At 53.0% G+C, this 16,695-nt stretch overlaps 2 protein-coding genes and 1 long non-coding RNA gene across 6 annotated transcripts in view; 1 reads left to right on the plus strand and 2 right to left on the minus strand.

Annotated features, from left to right (window-relative positions):
- The first annotated feature begins 110 nt into the window (after positions 1–110).
- GGA3 (golgi associated, gamma adaptin ear containing, ARF binding protein 3) lies at positions 111–14,874 on the plus strand. 3 transcript variants are annotated; one of them, XM_040640238.1, is made up of 17 exons: positions 111–221; positions 5,744–5,828; positions 5,954–6,029; positions 7,382–7,480; positions 8,131–8,254; positions 8,498–8,601; positions 8,736–8,816; positions 9,161–9,298; positions 9,840–9,921; positions 10,027–10,143; positions 10,420–10,668; positions 11,076–11,146; positions 11,425–11,744; positions 11,978–12,201; positions 12,487–12,656; positions 12,829–12,939; positions 13,139–14,874. In XM_040640238.1, the coding sequence occupies exons 1-17, from the start codon at positions 182–184 to the stop codon at positions 13,247–13,249; spliced, it is 2,202 nt and encodes a 733-aa protein (XP_040496172.1). In that variant the 5' UTR covers positions 111–181; the 3' UTR covers positions 13,250–14,874. The 3 variants fall into 3 exon arrangements, with proteins under 3 accessions (XP_040496172.1, XP_008691979.1, XP_040496173.1); XM_008693757.2 differs by lacking the exon at positions 111–221 and having other exon boundaries at positions 5,510–5,828; XM_040640239.1 differs by lacking the exons at positions 111–221; positions 5,744–5,828 and having other exon boundaries at positions 5,981–6,029; positions 7,324–7,480.
- On the minus strand, positions 6,039–8,487 carry LOC103665733. The gene is made up of 3 exons (XR_569363.2): positions 8,236–8,487; positions 8,045–8,149; positions 6,039–7,404 (listed from the first exon to the last, which is right to left on the minus strand). It is a non-coding gene; the product is annotated as an uncharacterized LOC103665733 (long non-coding RNA).
- Positions 14,833–16,695, minus strand: part of NUP85 (nucleoporin 85) — a 31,493-nt gene continuing 29,630 nt past the window's right edge. The window contains exons 17-20 of one of the 2 annotated variants that reach the window (XM_008693760.2): positions 16,334–16,485; positions 15,850–15,951; positions 15,337–15,469; positions 14,833–15,010 (exon numbers count right to left, since the gene is read on the minus strand). In XM_008693760.2, the coding sequence (XP_008691982.1) occupies positions 15,371–15,469; positions 15,850–15,951; positions 16,334–16,485 (353 nt within the window). In that variant the 3' untranslated portion in view covers positions 14,833–15,010; positions 15,337–15,370. Of the gene's footprint in view, positions 15,011–15,286; positions 15,470–15,849; positions 15,952–16,333; positions 16,486–16,695 lie in introns of those variants that run through there. The other variant, XM_008693759.2, reaches the window with a different exon arrangement.

The raw sequence follows: 16,695 nt of genomic DNA on the forward strand, positions 1-16,695 counted from the left end.
CGAGGTCCAAAGGCAAGAGTCAAAAGGAAACATTCGGAGTCTCATTATCCGCCACACACTGACCCGACCCTCGGCGGTGGGACTCTCTCATCTCAAGGCCCCATGCAGGCCCCGCCCCGGCTCGTCTCTCACAGGTTCTCGCGAGTTTTGAGGCCGCCGGGCCGGCCCGGGCGGCTGCAATATGGCGGAGGCGGAAGGGGAGAGCTTGGAGTCCTGGCTGAGTGAGTAGCCGCGGCCGCTTCTGTCTGCCCTCGAGCCCCCTCTCCGCCCCATTCCGTCCCCCTCCGCTGCCAGGGGCCCGCGGCGGCGTCGCCTGGCAGCCCGCGCCTGGGCTCGCCCTGGCCTCGAGCATTCCGCGATCACGCCCCTTCCCCAGCTGGGCGTCCAGGCCCCCGCCCGGCGCCTCCTCCCACTTCTGCGCGCGGCGGCGTGAGCTCGGGTCCGCTGCGGTCCCCGGGGGCTCCGGGAAAGCGGCAGCCAAGTGCTTCCGGCTGACATGGCATCGGCGATTTGGGGAGATTGTGGTGGGGCCGCGGGCTGCCGAGACTCCGGGACGCCTGGCCTCAGTCTTAGTGGAAGGGAAAAGCTGCGGATTTGGGCTGAAACTCCGCGAGCGGTGGGTACCGCTGAGCGTACACACACAGCTTCAGAATTGGGACCATGTATTTGAGAAGTGGCCGTCTCGCGCAGACAGAATGTTCGAAGTGAGAAGAATCCAAAAAGGGATAAAGAACAGCTCTACCTTTTTCCTGCAGTGTCCAAAGCTCGGTGATGTCCGTGTTGGGGACACACACACTTGAACATCTTAACGAGTCATTCGTAGGTAACATACTCTGAGCAAAGCTGAGGAGCACAGCCTTTTGCTGTAGTTATAGCGGCCTTTTGCTTTAATTGTTAATTCATGTTGCTGTTAAGGAAGTATGGGTTGACCTTGTTAGCACATAGTACCCTGCTGAAGGGTTAATAAGTTTACATTCCTGTGGGTTTAGAAGAAGTCCCTGGAGGCCTCTTTAAGTGAAGACAAAAATTGGACAGAGTGATAAGACAGGATGCCTAGAGATTGCCTTTTGCAAGATCTCTTATTTACTAGAGCCTGCAGGCTGTTGGAGATGATGGCTGTTTCCTCCAATGGCCTCACCTTTTTTAATAAGAAACCCCCTTCAAGTGGTTGAACCTAGGTTACGTTTGCAAAATCTGCAGTTGCAGGCAAGTCACAAAGTTCTCTGTATATAGGGAACTGTTCTCCAAGGAGCTCGGCGTGCTCCAAAGACATTCATTTAATTCATTTATCAAGTATCCTAATGAAGCAGGTACTACCGTCACAATTTCACAAAAAGAGAACACCCTGGCTGTAATCAAACCACTTGCCCAGAGCCATCCAACCAGGTATAACTATGTTGGAATTGATTTGATTCACAGATATTAATGGGGACGTTGGAGTAATTTGACCTAAGTGGAGTTTAATAGGCTGGGTTTAGAGTTATGTTTTGAAATAGGAGAGGGACCTGTTTTTGAGGGAGAGGATGTGGTGAGTGGGGGAATGGGATGGTATCTGTAGACACTAGAGTTGAGACTGGCCGTTGAGCTTTCCCATTAGTTAGAGTGACATTAGGGGCGGTGTTAAGATTCTTTCCATTCTTTTTTTTCTTTCTTTCTTTTTAAGATTCCATTCTTATCCGTTGTTCACCTTCGCAGTTCTTATGACTTATTGGTGTGAACTTTTATCAGTTGAATGAACCAGTGTTTGGGGTATAGCACTTTCTTAGTGTAGGTCCTTGTCACTCCATGGTTTGCCAGAATTTTTATGGAAGCCTTTGCTGGGCCCAGTGCCTCAAGTGTCTACCCACCTCCCCTCCGTCCACTCTGCATTCTGCTCCCAGAAGAGCACTTCTGTGTAATCAGGTCGTTCCACTGCTGCACACCTACTGCCGCCTCTTTGTGGCTTCCTGAGAGTCTCCTTGCTGTGCTAAGTCAGCATGCTTGTCCCCCAGCACACACTGCTCTCCTTCCCTGGAAGCCCTGTTCCCCTTTGCTCAACTAAATGCTTTAAAACCCATCCCAGATTCTGCTTGCCCACGGACTGTCTCTTGATCACTTCAGCCTTCTCTGAAGTCCTCTCGGCTCAATCCATACCTGCTCTGTGAGGTATCATGAAAATTAAGTTCCAGCTGTCTTTGCCTTCAGTTTGATAGAGGTGATGCTGGGGTGGCTAAAGCATTCTTAAAAAGATGCAGACACAGGGCGAGAGCTGTAAATGCTCACATGCAGTGTCTTTAGGAAATTGGGGGTAAGTGGAATGGAAAGATGATTCAGTGAGGAGGTAGTCTTCGAGCCAGGCCTCGAAAGCCCAGAAGACTGGGAAATTGGCTGAGAAAACACTAGATAGTGATGTAAATAGAGCAAACCATGTTTGGGGCATACAGGAACAGGTGTTTGGCTGGTTCAGGCAGGGAGCCCCTGTAGGAGTGTGATGGGAGAGAAAGATGGGAAGTTAGAACCAAATTCTGGAAAACCTTGAATTCCAGCCCAAGAAGTTTAAATTCCGCCAGTTATCAGGTCCGTGTTCTTGCTGTACCTGGTGAAATCAGTGTTTTAGGAAGATCAGTATAGGGGTTTTATATATAGGATGCCAAGGAGCAGAAATTCTGGAAGCGGGTGAAGAAGTAAGGAAATGGGGTGGGGGAAGGGGTAAGAAAGGGAGAGTTTTAAAAAGACGTTGACAAGAAAGGGACCCTGGGTTGCTGGAAGTGGGTGAGAAGGAAGGAGTCAGCAATGGCGGTTCAAATCCAGATGCCTGGGCGTGGGGGCAGAGCGAGGTTTGAATGATGGCACCATTTATAGAAATGGGGAAGTCAGGAGGGAGAAGTAGAGTTTGTTTTTAAGCTCATTTCTGTTCACATTATATAATTACACTCTAAGCCTTTGCTCTGGTTTCGCTCAAGTTGCACCAGAAGAGCATAAGCTCCCCAAGGGTAGGCTTTGAGTCTTGGACTCTCTGTAGTCCCTCCATGGCTTAGCATGCTGTGTACTTTGTTTTCTTTAAGTTGTGTTATTGATTGATTGACCAGTATCTTACTGTATAGTTGACCTGTGTACTTAATTTTCTGTGGGTGCTTAACAAAGACTTGGTGACAAAGTCTCTCTTATTTCAAGACCCTAGCACCGAAGGATGACTCTTGATTTCTTTTCCATCCTGTGTTCTTGCCTCTGCTAATCTCTAAGTCATGGGATACGCAGAATCTGTCGTCTGTGAAATGTCTGAGCCGTGTTGGGATTGGGTAGCCAGTACTGCCCCTACTGGAACCATCCCTACTTGACCTTTTGAGACCCCAACACAGTCAAAGCTAGTGATAGAAGTAAGCTGAAAATGAGAGCAGGGAATCTAGAGGCACAGACATGTAAGAGCATAAGGCTTTCAAGAGAGACCTGAAAATAGAACTCTTGAGTCAGAGTAGAGCCCAGAGCTAGTTCTAGAAGATGGGGCTTACAGGGGAGGCTTTGGTGTCACCTCTGCGCCAGGCGGTGGAGCATGTTGAGCGGGTGGAAAGTTGTGTGCATCTGCAGGAGGGAGGCAGTGGACAGATGGAGAGATTGAGTTACCTGGAATTATCCCCAGAACTTTCCTCCAGTTCCTAAGGGTGCCTGTGGGCTGGAGATACTCAGAACCGGGACTGGCCATTGCTGAACCCAGGGCTCTTTGTGCCCACGTGTAGGCCAAGAGCTCCTGCAGGGTTGCAGTAGGAAGGTCTATCAAGGTGAAAGGAAGTGGGACTCTAGAGAAGTTGAGCACAAGTGAGGAGGAAGTGGCCATATTCCTGGGAGCAGAAGCGCTATCGGAATTCCGAGAGGCCTGGGAGAGCACGCTTGGTGCGTGCCCATTGCTCGTGTGTGTGCGGGGGCAGGCGCATCCGGCTGTGCTCTGTACTGTGCTTTTCGTGCTGTGAACAGTGCAGGCGAGCCGTGACTGTTACACCACGAGGTGTGTGACTCTTAAAATAATAGCAGCAATGGGAGGGGGGTGGCCCCTCAGACCGTCTTATTTTTTGTATCCTTCAGCCTCTTGATGTCATGTAAGAACTTTAAGTATCTCAAATGATAGGGATTAGTGACAAAACCACACTAACACCTGAGAAGATAGCAGACAAAACGGGAGAAACATGGGGCTTCTGGAAGGTGACAGCTTGTGGGTCACTGGGGCAATAAATAGCCACTCTTGATAGAATTAATCTTGCTTCCCTTCTAGCCTGACATTTTAAAGGGCCTGCTAATTCTCTTTTCAGGATTGAGGACAGACATTTTCCTTTTCCTCCAAATACGAACCTAAACCGTCAGAATCTTTTTGTAGTCTGAGCGGAAACACTGCAGGCCTTCCCTCTACCTCAGGGTGGCGTCTGCTGACTTCTTGTGCCTCAGATCCCCGTGGGGGTGGGGAGGATGCTGGGAGCCCTTGTTAGGATTTGTTCATGGAGCTAGTGATTTTAATGTTAGGAAAAAGGAAGTTAAGAAAACACAGTCACGAGAAATCAGAATTCAGGAACTTCTGACAACACCCCTTGTATGGAGGGGCTTTTTTAAGGTTCTGTTGCTCTGCTCTTGGCGCGGGGGGAAATCTGCAGGAGCGTGGGTATTTAAAAAGGATATACGCCTTCAGCCTTCCATTTGTCTTGTGAACCTGAAGCCCTAAATTTAGCAAACAGCTTGAGAGTGTTTTCTGGAAGAGGCAGACTCCCCAGATGTGAATCAGAGATGGGAACACGTTTAACCGCCCCCAGTGGGGGCCAGTCTCTTTAGCACAGGTTCTGGGGATAACAGGGGAAAGAGGACCCACACCAGGTAATAGGAGACTTGACAGTTAGCCCCTGGATTATAAGCCCTCAGTGGTCTCCTGAGAACTTTCCCAACACTTGCCTTTGTCCTTAATCATAGGAGACCATTTAAACCTGGGGGTGCCAAATGCTTCAGTTCAGATTCTATGCCTGCAGTCCCACGGACAGATAGCACAATGACTGGTGCTTAGTAGGGCCACAGTAAATATTAGTTTAACTTAAAAGGTGCAATTTAAAAAACACTGAAAGCAGGGGGTGCCTGCATGGCTCAGTGGGTTAAGCGACCTGCTCTTGTTTACAGCTCAGGTGGGTCTCGGTCGGGCTCCCCACTGGGCGTGGAGCCTGCTTGGGATTCTCTCGCTCCCTTTCACTATCCTCCCCCCACTTCCCTCCCTTTCCCTCTCCCCTCCCTCCCCCTCTCCCTCTTAGAAAATAAAAAACATTTAAAGCATTAAGAAAAGTTAGGTCTTGGAAAAGTTTTTGAAGGGTATGTAGGAAATTAGTTTCCTAAGTATGTGTATTTTTTACCAAGTATCACCTGGCTTCAGTTTCTGTAGGAAACACTTCTTGATCATCCTTATTTGCTTAATAAGTTATTTTTATATAATTAGAGTTATTTATACTTAATTGGTTATATTAAACATTTTTATGGGTATCTTTGAAGATTTTTATTGTGTTTATTATTATTTGTCCTATTGATCGTGGTCTACTCTAAGCTTCACAAGGCTGAGAATTTGTTTTTCCCTTTCATTTGTGACTTTCAAAATACTAAACTGACGTGTTGAGGGTTCTCCAACAGAGAAGAAATTTGGAAACAAACTTAGCTTCACATCAGTGCCTAAAAATTGTTGGACAGCCTTCCATTATGTCCTCCTTGCTTTTTATAACAATTGTCCTCCACTTTGCTCTGTCCCAAGATAAGGCCACCAATCCTTCCAACCGCCAGGAGGACTGGGAATACATAATTGGCTTCTGTGATCAGATCAACAAAGAGCTTGAAGGGTGAGTCTCAAAGCCATTGGGGGGCAGGCGGGAGAGAGTTGACTGGAGAAGTCGAAACTGGCCAAGGAGGGCCAGCCACATAGCCCCAGGGTCATGGCTGAAAGCGTGGTCTGCTTGTCTCACAGGCCACAGATCGCCGTCAGACTGCTGGCCCATAAGATCCAGTCTCCGCAGGAATGGGAGGCGGTCCAGGCCCTGACGGTAGGTTTCCCTCTGATGCCAGGTTTGAATGAGCCCAGGCCTTTCCTTGTGCGCCCGCGGGGTTCTCTGAGGTTTTCAGGGCTCACGTCCTATGGCAGCTGAAAGCCCTTGATACTAGGAATGGTCGGAACGTGCTCTGTAAACTGCCCCGCAAATGTGTGTGCCCTGTACCTGGCCCCGAGGCTGCAGGGAGGCCCGGAGTGCAGTCCCTGCCCGCACGGCCGCCAGTCCTGTGGGCGAGGCCGAGTGGCTGAGTGGGGGAGCCAGAGGCCGGGGCCCTGAGCCCAGGGTGGAGCTCAGAGGCGGCTTCTTGGAGAGGTGCTGACAGAGCTGTCTTCCCGGTTCAAAGAGTTGCCCAACTAAAGAAAAGTGTGGCGAGTGTAATTTGTTCTGTAGCTAAAAGTAATGCTAGTTCCTACTGAGGGCATCACACCGACCGGCGGATCTTAGCGTTTATTCAGACTGAGGATTCAGAGCGCAGCCACGTTCCGAGGACTCCCAGGTTCTCCCCTGACTTCATTCGGGTCGTGGGAAGGGCGCTCAGATGGCCCACGTGCGCGCCTCTGTCGTGTTCACTGTCGAGCGAAACCTTAAAACAGTGGTTCTCGGTGGGGATGGTTTTGTTCCCCAGGGGACACTTGGCAGTGTCTGGAGACACTTCCGGTTGTCTCATGTCATGGGGTGCCGCTAGCATCTAGGGGGTAGAGGCCAGCGATGTTGCTAGACATCTAATATACAGGACAGGCTTCCACAACAAAGAGTGCCCGGCCCAGGATGTCAGTAGTGGCACAGGTGAAGAACCCAGCTTGACAGAGTCGGAAGCCAAGGAAGGGGACACGAGGGTGGAGCGTGCCTCGGCATACACTCCAGGCACCAGGGCCACAGGCAGCACAGAAAACCTAGGGCAGTTTTGTGTGCCCCAGAAGGAAAATCGAGGGGAGCAGGAGGAGGGGAAAGATCATATCGTCAAAAATGAAGACCATTTAAACATCATCTCCCGTCTCCCCACAGTGTGGATCAGCTGGTAGAAAGAGCTCGGACCCTGAGTCAGAGAAACTGTATCTCTGGGCCTCGTTCCCTCATCTAAACTCTGAGGGCGGAGTCTGGCAGGCAGCACCTTCTAGGACAGACACGTGCTAGTATCTGGGTCTCAGTATTTCTTAGTTTAGTTCCTGTTCAGCTTCCCCAGAAGAGGTTCGCAGTTCGAGGGACAGGAGGTGTCCGTAATCCTGTTGCCCTGACGTTCCCGGGGGCCGTGCACACCGCTGCCTGATCCGTTCCTTGCTGGGGTCAGTCGTCCCCGCAATCTGTGTGCAGGCTCCTGGCTGAGCGCCCCCGTCATGTGGCTGCAGGTGCTGGAGGCGTGCATGAAGAACTGCGGGAGGAGATTTCATAACGAAGTGGGAAAGTTCCGGTTTTTGAATGAGTTAATCAAAGTCGTCTCTCCGAAGGTCAGTCAGGGGCAGTCTCCTCATTCTAGGAACTCCTTTTGTGTTCCTCCCCCTCTCCCAGCTTACTGGCTTCGTGGTACAGCCGCCATCTCCACAGAACTGACTTTAGAGAGCTGTCCATGTCCTGACCTTAGGGACGGGCAGCCCTCTGATGGGCTCCTGGCCCGACTGTGAGAGGTGATGCGGCCGCAGGTGCGCACGTGCGCAGGAGGGCTCCTGGGGACAGCGGTCACTTGGATCTGTCTTATGTGGATCTAAGGAGTTAGGCTCAGCTGCTCAGCTTCTGTGGCACGCTGATGTGGCTTTTAAGCTCTGGGTGCCACTTAAAGCACAGGGAGCAATTTTTCATACTTAAGACATTCTCATTAATTCCTTTGAGATAAAATGCCATTGTTTCTGGGAGATTGCGTGTGGAAACGCAGTGGCGGGCTCCCGGCTCCCTACCTGACCACGGACTGTGTCCCTGAGAGAGCTTTGCCACGGGTGGTTTCCTCCCCTCCCCGAGCTGTGTCATAACACACCTAACACCGCTGGTTTGGGGTAGGTCTGGAGACTGGAGCTAACCTGTCACTGCTGTGAAGGGAGCTTTCCCGCGGTCTCTGCCTCTGGACAGCAGTTATGAGGTTCTCCCATTTCCTTTTGCCTCTTAGTACCTGGGGGACAGGGTGTCTGAGAAAGTGAAGACCAAGGTTATTGAGCTGCTTTATAGCTGGACGTTGGCCCTGCCGGAAGAAACCAAGATCAAGGATGCTTACCACATGTTGAAGAGACAGGGTATGTGCGTACCTTCCCTCATCCTCAGAGCAGCTCCAAAGGCGGGCCAAGCCCAGGAAGAACGAGGGGGGTGTCTGCCATCCGTTCCTTCCTTCTGAGGACAGTAAGGGCTCAGCTGCAGTTTGATGGGCTGACCCCTTGCAGGCCCTCATCGCAGGGGTGGGCCCTGCCTTGCTGTGTGAGGAAGGGCGGCAAGGTGACCCCAGCATGAGCCAACACTCTGCCCCCTTGTGTTCCTGTCAGGCATCGTGCAGTCTGACCCACTGATCCCTGTGGACAGGACACTGATCCCCTCTCCACCACCTCGTCCCAAGAACCCTGTTTTTGATGATGAGGAGAAATCGAAGGTAAAGCGCACCCTAGCCGATAGCGTCCTCAGATGAGGTGGGGCTCACTCCGTGCTGCGGGAGCCCCGGTACCTCTGTGGTCTCCCCAGGTGGGGTGCTACCTTTCCCTTTCCCTTTGGTACCTCCTCTTCCAGCTTTTAGCCAAGTTGTTGAAAAGCAAAAACCCAGATGACCTACAAGAGGCCAACAAGCTCATCAAGTCCATGGTGAAGGAAGTAAGTGGGCCCCAGGCCTTGGGGTGGAGGAACCCATGACCACAGAGCAAGAGTCTCTTCCCCTGGCGCGAGGCCAGAGCGGGAGGCGCACTGGAGCTTCTAGGGGAGAATGGGTTAGAGGCGCGAGCATGGATGGGGCCGGTTGAGGGGTGGGTAGGCCATTATTTTAAAAGAAAAACTAGATTGAGGCTGAGGCCTTCGGGTTCCCAAGAACCGTGCATTATAAGTAGTGTCCGCTCGGACTAGCATCTGCTCATGTCTCCGGTGCGATCCTTGCTGGGGGGCGCTGGGGGCAGTGGGATGTGTCTAGTTAAGCTTTTTCTCCTGGATTGTCTTTGATATAGGACGAGGCGCGGATCCAGAAGGTGACCAAGCGTCTGCACACTTTAGAAGAGGTTAATAACAACGTAAAGCTCCTCAATGAGATGCTGCTTCATTACAGCAAAGAGGATTCTTCAGAGGCGGATAAAGAGCTCATGAAGGTAGGCGCGTCCCCGGGAGAGCTGGGCTCCAGGAAAGGGAGCCGGCCTTTGCTCAGTACCTGCTGTTCCTTAGTAATCAGCATAGCGACCAGGTTTGGGGGCGGTACCCCCATTTTACCCAGGCTCTGGCGAACCCACTCGGGACAGAAGAACTGGGGGTACACCCGAATCCGGGTGGCTGCAGACCCACCTTCAGGGCTCACTTCTCTCCGCCCCACCTTCTGTCTCTGGAACATTTGGGCAGAGACCCACTGCGTGCCCCTGATACTTCACCTTAAGTCCTTGGTTACGTAGATACTCTAAATTCTGAGGCATGTGCCGGCCTCGGGGACGGGAAGGGACCTACATCCCCTTAAGCACACGTCCTAGGTGACACAGCACGGTGGAAGCTGGCAGCAGGAAGGTGAGTGCTCAGAGCCCCATTCTGCCAGTGACTGACCGTGGCACTAGGGGAGCCCCTGACTTTCTGGACGCGGACACTGAACTAGATCATTGCCAGGGGACCTTGTAGCTCTCACTTTTAGGTCTGGGACTCTTTCAGGAGCTGTTTGATCGGTGTGAGAATAAGAGGCGGACGTTATTCAAACTAGCCAGTGAGACAGAGGACAATGACAATAGTTTGGGTGAGTCAGTAGCTGAAAAGATGACCCAGGAGTTTGGATTTGGTGGGGGTGGGGGGCCAGGGGAGTGTCAGGGGCAGGAGTGAGAAGTACATCTTTCTGCTCTAGGGGACATCCTCCAGGCCAGTGACAACCTCTCCCGGGTCATCAACTCTTACAAAACAGTTGTTGAAGGGCAGGTTGTGAATGGTGAGGTAGCCACCTCAGCCATGCCAGATGCTGAAGGTAAAATGTTCTAGTTCCCCATTTTGGACCCATCCAGACCAGCCCTGGGCCCCACTGCGCAGCCATGAGTGCGTGACCTGCATGTCATCCCATGGGGCCCAAGGGGATTTAAAGCCCTTCCAAGTGCTCCTCCAGCTTCCCAGAGGCCCGGAGCTATGGATAGGGTTTTCTTTGCTTGCTTTTAGGCTGGAGGCTGTGCTCAGGGTTCTGCTTCCTGCTGTGCAGCCACTAGAGTGGCCCCTGATCATTCCTGTCCCCTTCCATTCGCCCATCCAGGAAACCACTCCAGGAACCAGGGTACTCTCATCGACCTTGCTGAGTTGGACACACCAAGCAGCTCATCCTCGGCGTTGGCCCCAGCCCCTGCCCCTGCCCCACCGTCCTCTGGCATCCCTATCCTCCCTCCACCCCCGCAGACCTCGGGACCTGGGCGCAGCCACTCATCCAGCCAGGCCGAGGCTACCCCAGGACCCAACAGCGCAAGCAATGCCCTTTGCCTGCTGGACGAGGAGCTGCTCTGCTTGGGTGCGTCCTGGAGGGAAGCTCTAAAGGGCTTCTCCTGGTGGGACCATCAGAGCAGAAGGGCCTGTGGAATTGGGAAGAGGGCCCAGGGATGCCCCATGTACTTAGCAGGGGTGGGGAAGGGGCTTCAGGTGTAGGGAGAGTCCGATTTAGTGCCCTCAGGCCCCCAGGGCAGTGTGGACACAAGCTCCGGAGTGGACATGGGCTGAGTGTCTGGCTCTGCCCCCTCTTTCCTGGAGGCCCCCTCAGTGAATGGAAGGACTGAAGAGGATCCGTCCCTCTCTGGATGCTGCCTGGGAAAATACCTTGTTCCCCACCTGTCACCCTTTTGTCACATAACCTTTCTAGGGTGAGTGGGGCTGCCCAAGGCCAGAGCCCCTTCTCATCACCATCGTCTTCTCTGTTTTCAGGCCTCGCTGACCCAGCCCCCACTGCTCCTCCCAAAGAGTCAGCTGCGAACAGCCAGTGGCCCCTGTTCCAGGTAGGGACATCACTAAAAGGCTCAACTGGTTTCACGGACTTCCTCTTTTCCAGCTCATCCTCAGCTGTGGCTGGCTCGGTCCCTGCAGCACTGCCCCAGGTGCACTCGAGAATACTGATCCTGTCCAAGGGCGGGCCCGGGCCCTTCAGAGGGCTGCTGGTCCAGTGGGGTCCTAGTAGGGCCCCCAGCCAAGGGGACTGGAACTGGAGACCCAAAACCTGCCAGCTGCAACAGCTCCTCCCTGCTCTTTGCTCACTCACACTTTCCCCTCCTAACAGAACGAGCAGTCGGACCTGGACTTCTGCAGCCCCAAGCCCGGGAGTGCTGCCTGCAGCCCCTCAGATGGGCCTCTTGTCCCACCCTCAGCACCCTCTGCAGGCAGCTCCCAGGCTCCGCTGCCTTCTCCTTTCCCGGCTCCTGTGCTCCCAGCCAGTGTTCCTGCCCCAAAAGCAGCCTCCTTCTTGTTCCCAACTGGACTGGCCCCAGCCTCTGCCCCAAAGACTGAGTCCACAGCCCTCGGGTACCATGGCTCAGCTTTGGGCGATCGCACCCTGCACCAGCTGGATGCCCTCGATCAGCTTCTTGAAGAGACCAGAGCGTAATGAGTGGGAGATGGGGGGTGGGGTGGGGAGGGTTGGGCCTGGTTTGGCAGAACCAGAGGCAGCTCCGTCTGGGGATGTTCCTTTTTTGTCTACTGAGGTGGGAATCTAGAGATGGGGGATGGGAGGTGGTGGTAATAAGAACCAGCCGTGCCCTGGAGGACGTGGGAAGGGTTGGTCCAGCAGCTTCCCCTGGTCTCTAACTTGTCTTGTCCCCCTTTGTACCTCTTAGGACCTCAGGCCTGGTGAAACCCGTGTCTTCCATCTTCTTCCCTGGGCCCACCACCTCCCCTCTGATCCCCACCAGCACCACTGCTAGGCCTCTCCTCCCCTTCTCCCCAGGGCCTGGCAGCCCTCTCTTCCAGCCGCCTGCCTTCCAGTCCCAGGGCAGCCCCATGAAGGGGACAGAGCTCTCCCTGGCCAGTGTCCACGTCCCCCTGGAATCTATCAAGCCTAGTAGGTGTGGGAAGCTTGAGGTGGGAGGGGGAGGTGGAGCCCACCACTTATAGTGATACGGGGAGAGGGGCGGGCCCAGGCTCTCCTTGCCTGGGTCTCTAAGTGCCAAATGTGACCCGCTTTCCTGCTGTCTCGGCCTCCGGTCGTTGCTACTGTGCACTCTTGGGTGATTCTGGCAGATACCCAGATTCTTTCAGGGAGCCTGCTGGCCACAGGGTCTCCCCGCCCTCTCGTCAGGGCTCTTTGGGGTTTCTCCTTCCACACCCACCTGACCTCTTCTTACAGGCAGCGCCCTTCCTGTGACAGCCTATGATAAAAATGGCTTCCGCATCCTCTTCCACTTTGCCAAGGAGTGTCCGCCTGGACGGCCTGACGTGCTGGTGGTCGTGGTGTCCATGCTGAATACAGCTCCCTTGCCCATCAAGAGCATCGTGCTGCAGGCCGCAGTGCCAAAGGTATCCTGGCTTCCTAGGGCCTCTAGAGGCAGGGGTTGCCGTCTCTTGAACCCCACAGTGTTGAGGGACCCCGAGGCCAATGGGCAGCAGCACATGTCCATCGTGATTCTGATGGGCTCCTGCTCAAGGGCACTTGTGATCTCTCTTCAAAGCAGCTTCTCTCTCTCTTCAGTCAATGAAGGTGAAGTTACAGCCACCCTCTGGGACAGAGCTGTCTCCATTTAGCCCCATCCAACCACCTGCAGCCATCACCCAGGTCATGCTGTTGGCCAATCCCCTGAAGGTGAGCTAGAACTGGGCTCCAAACCGAAGCCCTTGTTGCCCCTATCAGTCCCCTCCACCTTCCCGTCCGAAGTACCAGGATACTGCAGCACTGTGTCCCTTCCCTGCCCATGTTCAGTGGCTGAGTGAGGACGGGGTGGTAGGAGTGGCACTGAAAGGGCCCCAAAGTCATATCTTAACGTGCTACCCCTCCGTCACAGGAGAAGGCGAGGCTTCGGTATAGGCTGACCTTCGCCCTGGGAGAGCAGCTGAGCACAGAGGTGGGCGAGGTGGACCAGTTCCCTCCCGTGGAGCAGTGGGGTAACCTATGACCCCAGAGGACTCCGTGTCACCTCCACATTGAAGCCCAGGCAGGCTGCCGCGAGACAGGAGGGCTCCTTGGTCCACGTCCTGACTACAGTGCTTGTGTACAGAGCCTGGATATGGAGCCGGGGCCCTGGGCATCACTGCTGGGAGCCGAGCTGCTGCTGTGATGCTCTCTCCCTTGGTCCCCTAAAAGGACCTGATTTTTATCTACCTGTGTGACTTGAAGTGGCCATGTACTGTCAGGGGTGGGGAGTGGCCCCAGACTCTGCACTATCGTCCTGGGAACATGGACCCAAGGTGGGAGCACGCTTTTCCCCTCATGCTGGCATGCTGATGCCATAAGGGAGAGGTCTCTAAAGAGACTAGGGCCTCTCCCTCAAGGACCACATCCTCACCCCTAGAGGTCTCAGCCCCCCCATCACTACTCTACTCTGTGCTTCCCCTGCTGGCAGGCTCCTGCTCCCACCTCCAAGGAGGTAGGCAAAGCCCAGTGCTCCCGAGTGGCCCTGGGCATAGAGTTGGTGTACTGCTGAATCTCCAGTTCTGCTTTCCGTGGGCAGCAGCGTCCTGGAAGGGCCACTGAGTGATGAGTTGTGTGCTTGTCTCTGGTGGTGGCAGGCTGTGTCCTATGGACATCTCAGCAGGATGTGGAACTAGCCTGTTAGAAATGGAACTTGGCCTTGTGGCAGTCAAAACTAGGAACATGAAAGAAAATGGAAAAGAACCAGTATTTCCCCTTCTCTGGAAGCAGGTACTCATAGCTTTCTGGGGAAAGTGTGCCTCCTGCCTTGGGAACAGGCCATCCTACTCACTACCTCTTGCTTGGCATGAAATAAACTGCTCTTCTGCCCTGAGTCTCTGAAGGGGAGAATAACTCCCATCACCCTCTGCATCCTCCTGCTTGGGCCTCCCCTCTTCCCACCAGATGGCCTGTGGTGTGGCATATGTTTGGGAACTGGAGGCCTCAGGGTGAGGCAGATTGCACTGGACTTCTATCCTTACCTGCTACCCAGGAACCTTGACTATCCCCAGCTGCTGAGGGGCACAGCCGGCAAGATGTGGGGTCTGGAGGTGGTGAGATTAGGGGCCATGCTTGAATCGAGTCACCAGACCCTATTGCTTCAATAGTGCTCAGCTCCAAAAAGCTTGTCCCAGTTGCTGCAGCCACCAGGTACAACTGGGCCAAGGACTCTAGGCCTCACAGGGCAACAGGCAAGTGAGAATCACCAGCTGAGGAAAGAGCACAGAGCTCAGCTGGATGGCACAGAGCCATCTCTGGGGAAAGGTGGCACAGACCACACTCCCTGATCCCCCTCCCTGCACTTTGCCACGTTTCCTTACTCTATCCCTTCCCCTCCATCTCTATCTAGCAAGCAGGTTTCACTGCTTCATTAGGACAGGTCAAAAGTGAATCAGTCTCACTACTTACGGAAGAAATCCAAGAGCTTTCCAGAGGCCGGCTGCTTGCAGCCCTGGGAAGGATTGTGGGATTACTGTATGGAAATACATCTTTATAATAAGCTTTAGACATTAAAATTATCTGTTACTACTGAGGTCACTGCTTTGTGACAAATGGCTGTATACAATATACCAACTTTGCTGCATGTTAAATAAAATCATTTCTGCCCTACCTGGAATCCTAATACAGACAACATCCACCCCACTGTGGGCAAAGTGCCACTTAGGAATTCCAAATGTAGACAGTACGCGGGCATCACCTGAGGTTTTTGTTGATGGATGTACAGGTTCCTGGACCTTTTCCTTTTCTAAAGGAAAAAATGGATAAATGTTCCAGTTGATTTTTCTAAAGGCTAGATTTCAGAAGCATAAACCACTGACCACTCCTGTTTGAGTTTCTAATAGGAAGGAGGGCACTGCACTCACCATCCTAACTTCTAGGAGTGGCTTTTTTTCTTGGGAAACAGAAATCAGTTCCATCCAAGGAGAATATAACAAGCACTTTCTTAATTTCTACCATCTCAAGTTCACAGTAGAGGTTGAGAAAACTCCCTACCTGGACTCTAAGAACTTGCCTTCTACTTGGGGGGGGGGGGGGATTTATTCTTTCAAAAATGTATATACATTGACATACAAAGGTGTCACGTTGAAGCAGCTCTCGGCTGGTCTCAGGAGCCTTCCAGTGAGCCTTCCTTTATAATCGCCCGGCCAAGATTCCGCGCAAGAGCAAGTCTCAGCATTTCCAACTTGGTGTTCTCGACATCCTCCTAAAAGCAAAGAGAGCCAGCATGAGGTACGGCAGGAAGCGTTCCTTCTTTATTAAAGCTCTGCAAGGCTCTAGTCTGACCCAAAGGCACACCAAGGGCATTTAACATTTAGTAGTAGCTTCCAGCAAATGGTCAATACGAGAATTGCATGCAAAGGCCCACTGCAACCGAGTGCCAGAAAAGTAGAGATCAGAACACCTAGAACCGCCCTGCTTCCTCCTAAAAGAGGTGTGTCAATTACAGGTTAAGAGGTAACTCAAGCACAACTTTGCAAGGGGCCAGCGTTTCTGGAAGGAAGCAGGGGAGTCCAAGATAGAAGACAGATGTCCTTTTTCTCATCATCACCATTATGGAATCAACAATCTGAAAGCTAAAATAACCTGGAGTCGCTGAACACCAGGTTCTCTCCACACTGGCCGCCTTGAGGCGAAGTCCTCTAGACATCTCATCAGCTCATATGTTTGCTCTGCTGAGAAAACCACCTAGAAGAGAGAAGAAAGGCTACTTAGCTGCTCCCCAGCCAAGGGCTGCACTGGTTCAGGCATGCGCCCAGGTTTAGATGGCCTTCAGATGGGCTCCGTATATGCAACCCTGAGTGGACAGAGAGCCCCTATGCTCACCCCCAACCCTTCTCGTCAGTGCCCTAGGCTGAATACTGTCAGTAGACAGCTGCCTCCTTTGAAATTAAGTAGCTTTTCTTGTGTAGAGACTGGAGTTCCAGAGCGGGCATTATGCGGGAATCCGTACGCACGTGCCCGGCCCACGTGCGAGAGGACGTACGGATGTGCATCCACAACAGCTCCGGAGTGAAGCACGGTCAGGGACTACGAAACAGAAGAAAATCACTCTGGATTCAAACTGTACCTCTTTCTCTTCCAAAAGCGGCAAGGCGTCTATTAGTAGTATTACCCAGAAAGACCGAGGGGCAATCTGGGAAGTCATCAGGGACAGGAGGAGAGAAGCCGCATCGGTAAGACGCTTCTCCCCATAAAATCGGTGGAACTCGCGGTACTTTCCTATTGAGAAAACGGAGCACTGGGTCACCTCTGGCCCCAAACAACACGAGAGAGACCCCAGACCAGCCACTCCAAAGCAGGGAGATTCTTCCAGAACTGTCTCCAAACTCGTGGACCAATGAAACCAACTGGATTGAAAAAAACATTTTGAGGGAGCTCCAAAGAGCCAAACCTGGGAGAATGTAGCTATCAAATCAAACAAGAGACCTA

This window comes from Ursus maritimus, unplaced genomic scaffold (assembly GCF_017311325.1).
Source record: "Ursus maritimus isolate PB19 unplaced genomic scaffold, ASM1731132v1 scaffold_24, whole genome shotgun sequence".
Classification (NCBI taxonomy): Eukaryota; Metazoa; Chordata; class Mammalia; order Carnivora; family Ursidae; genus Ursus; species Ursus maritimus.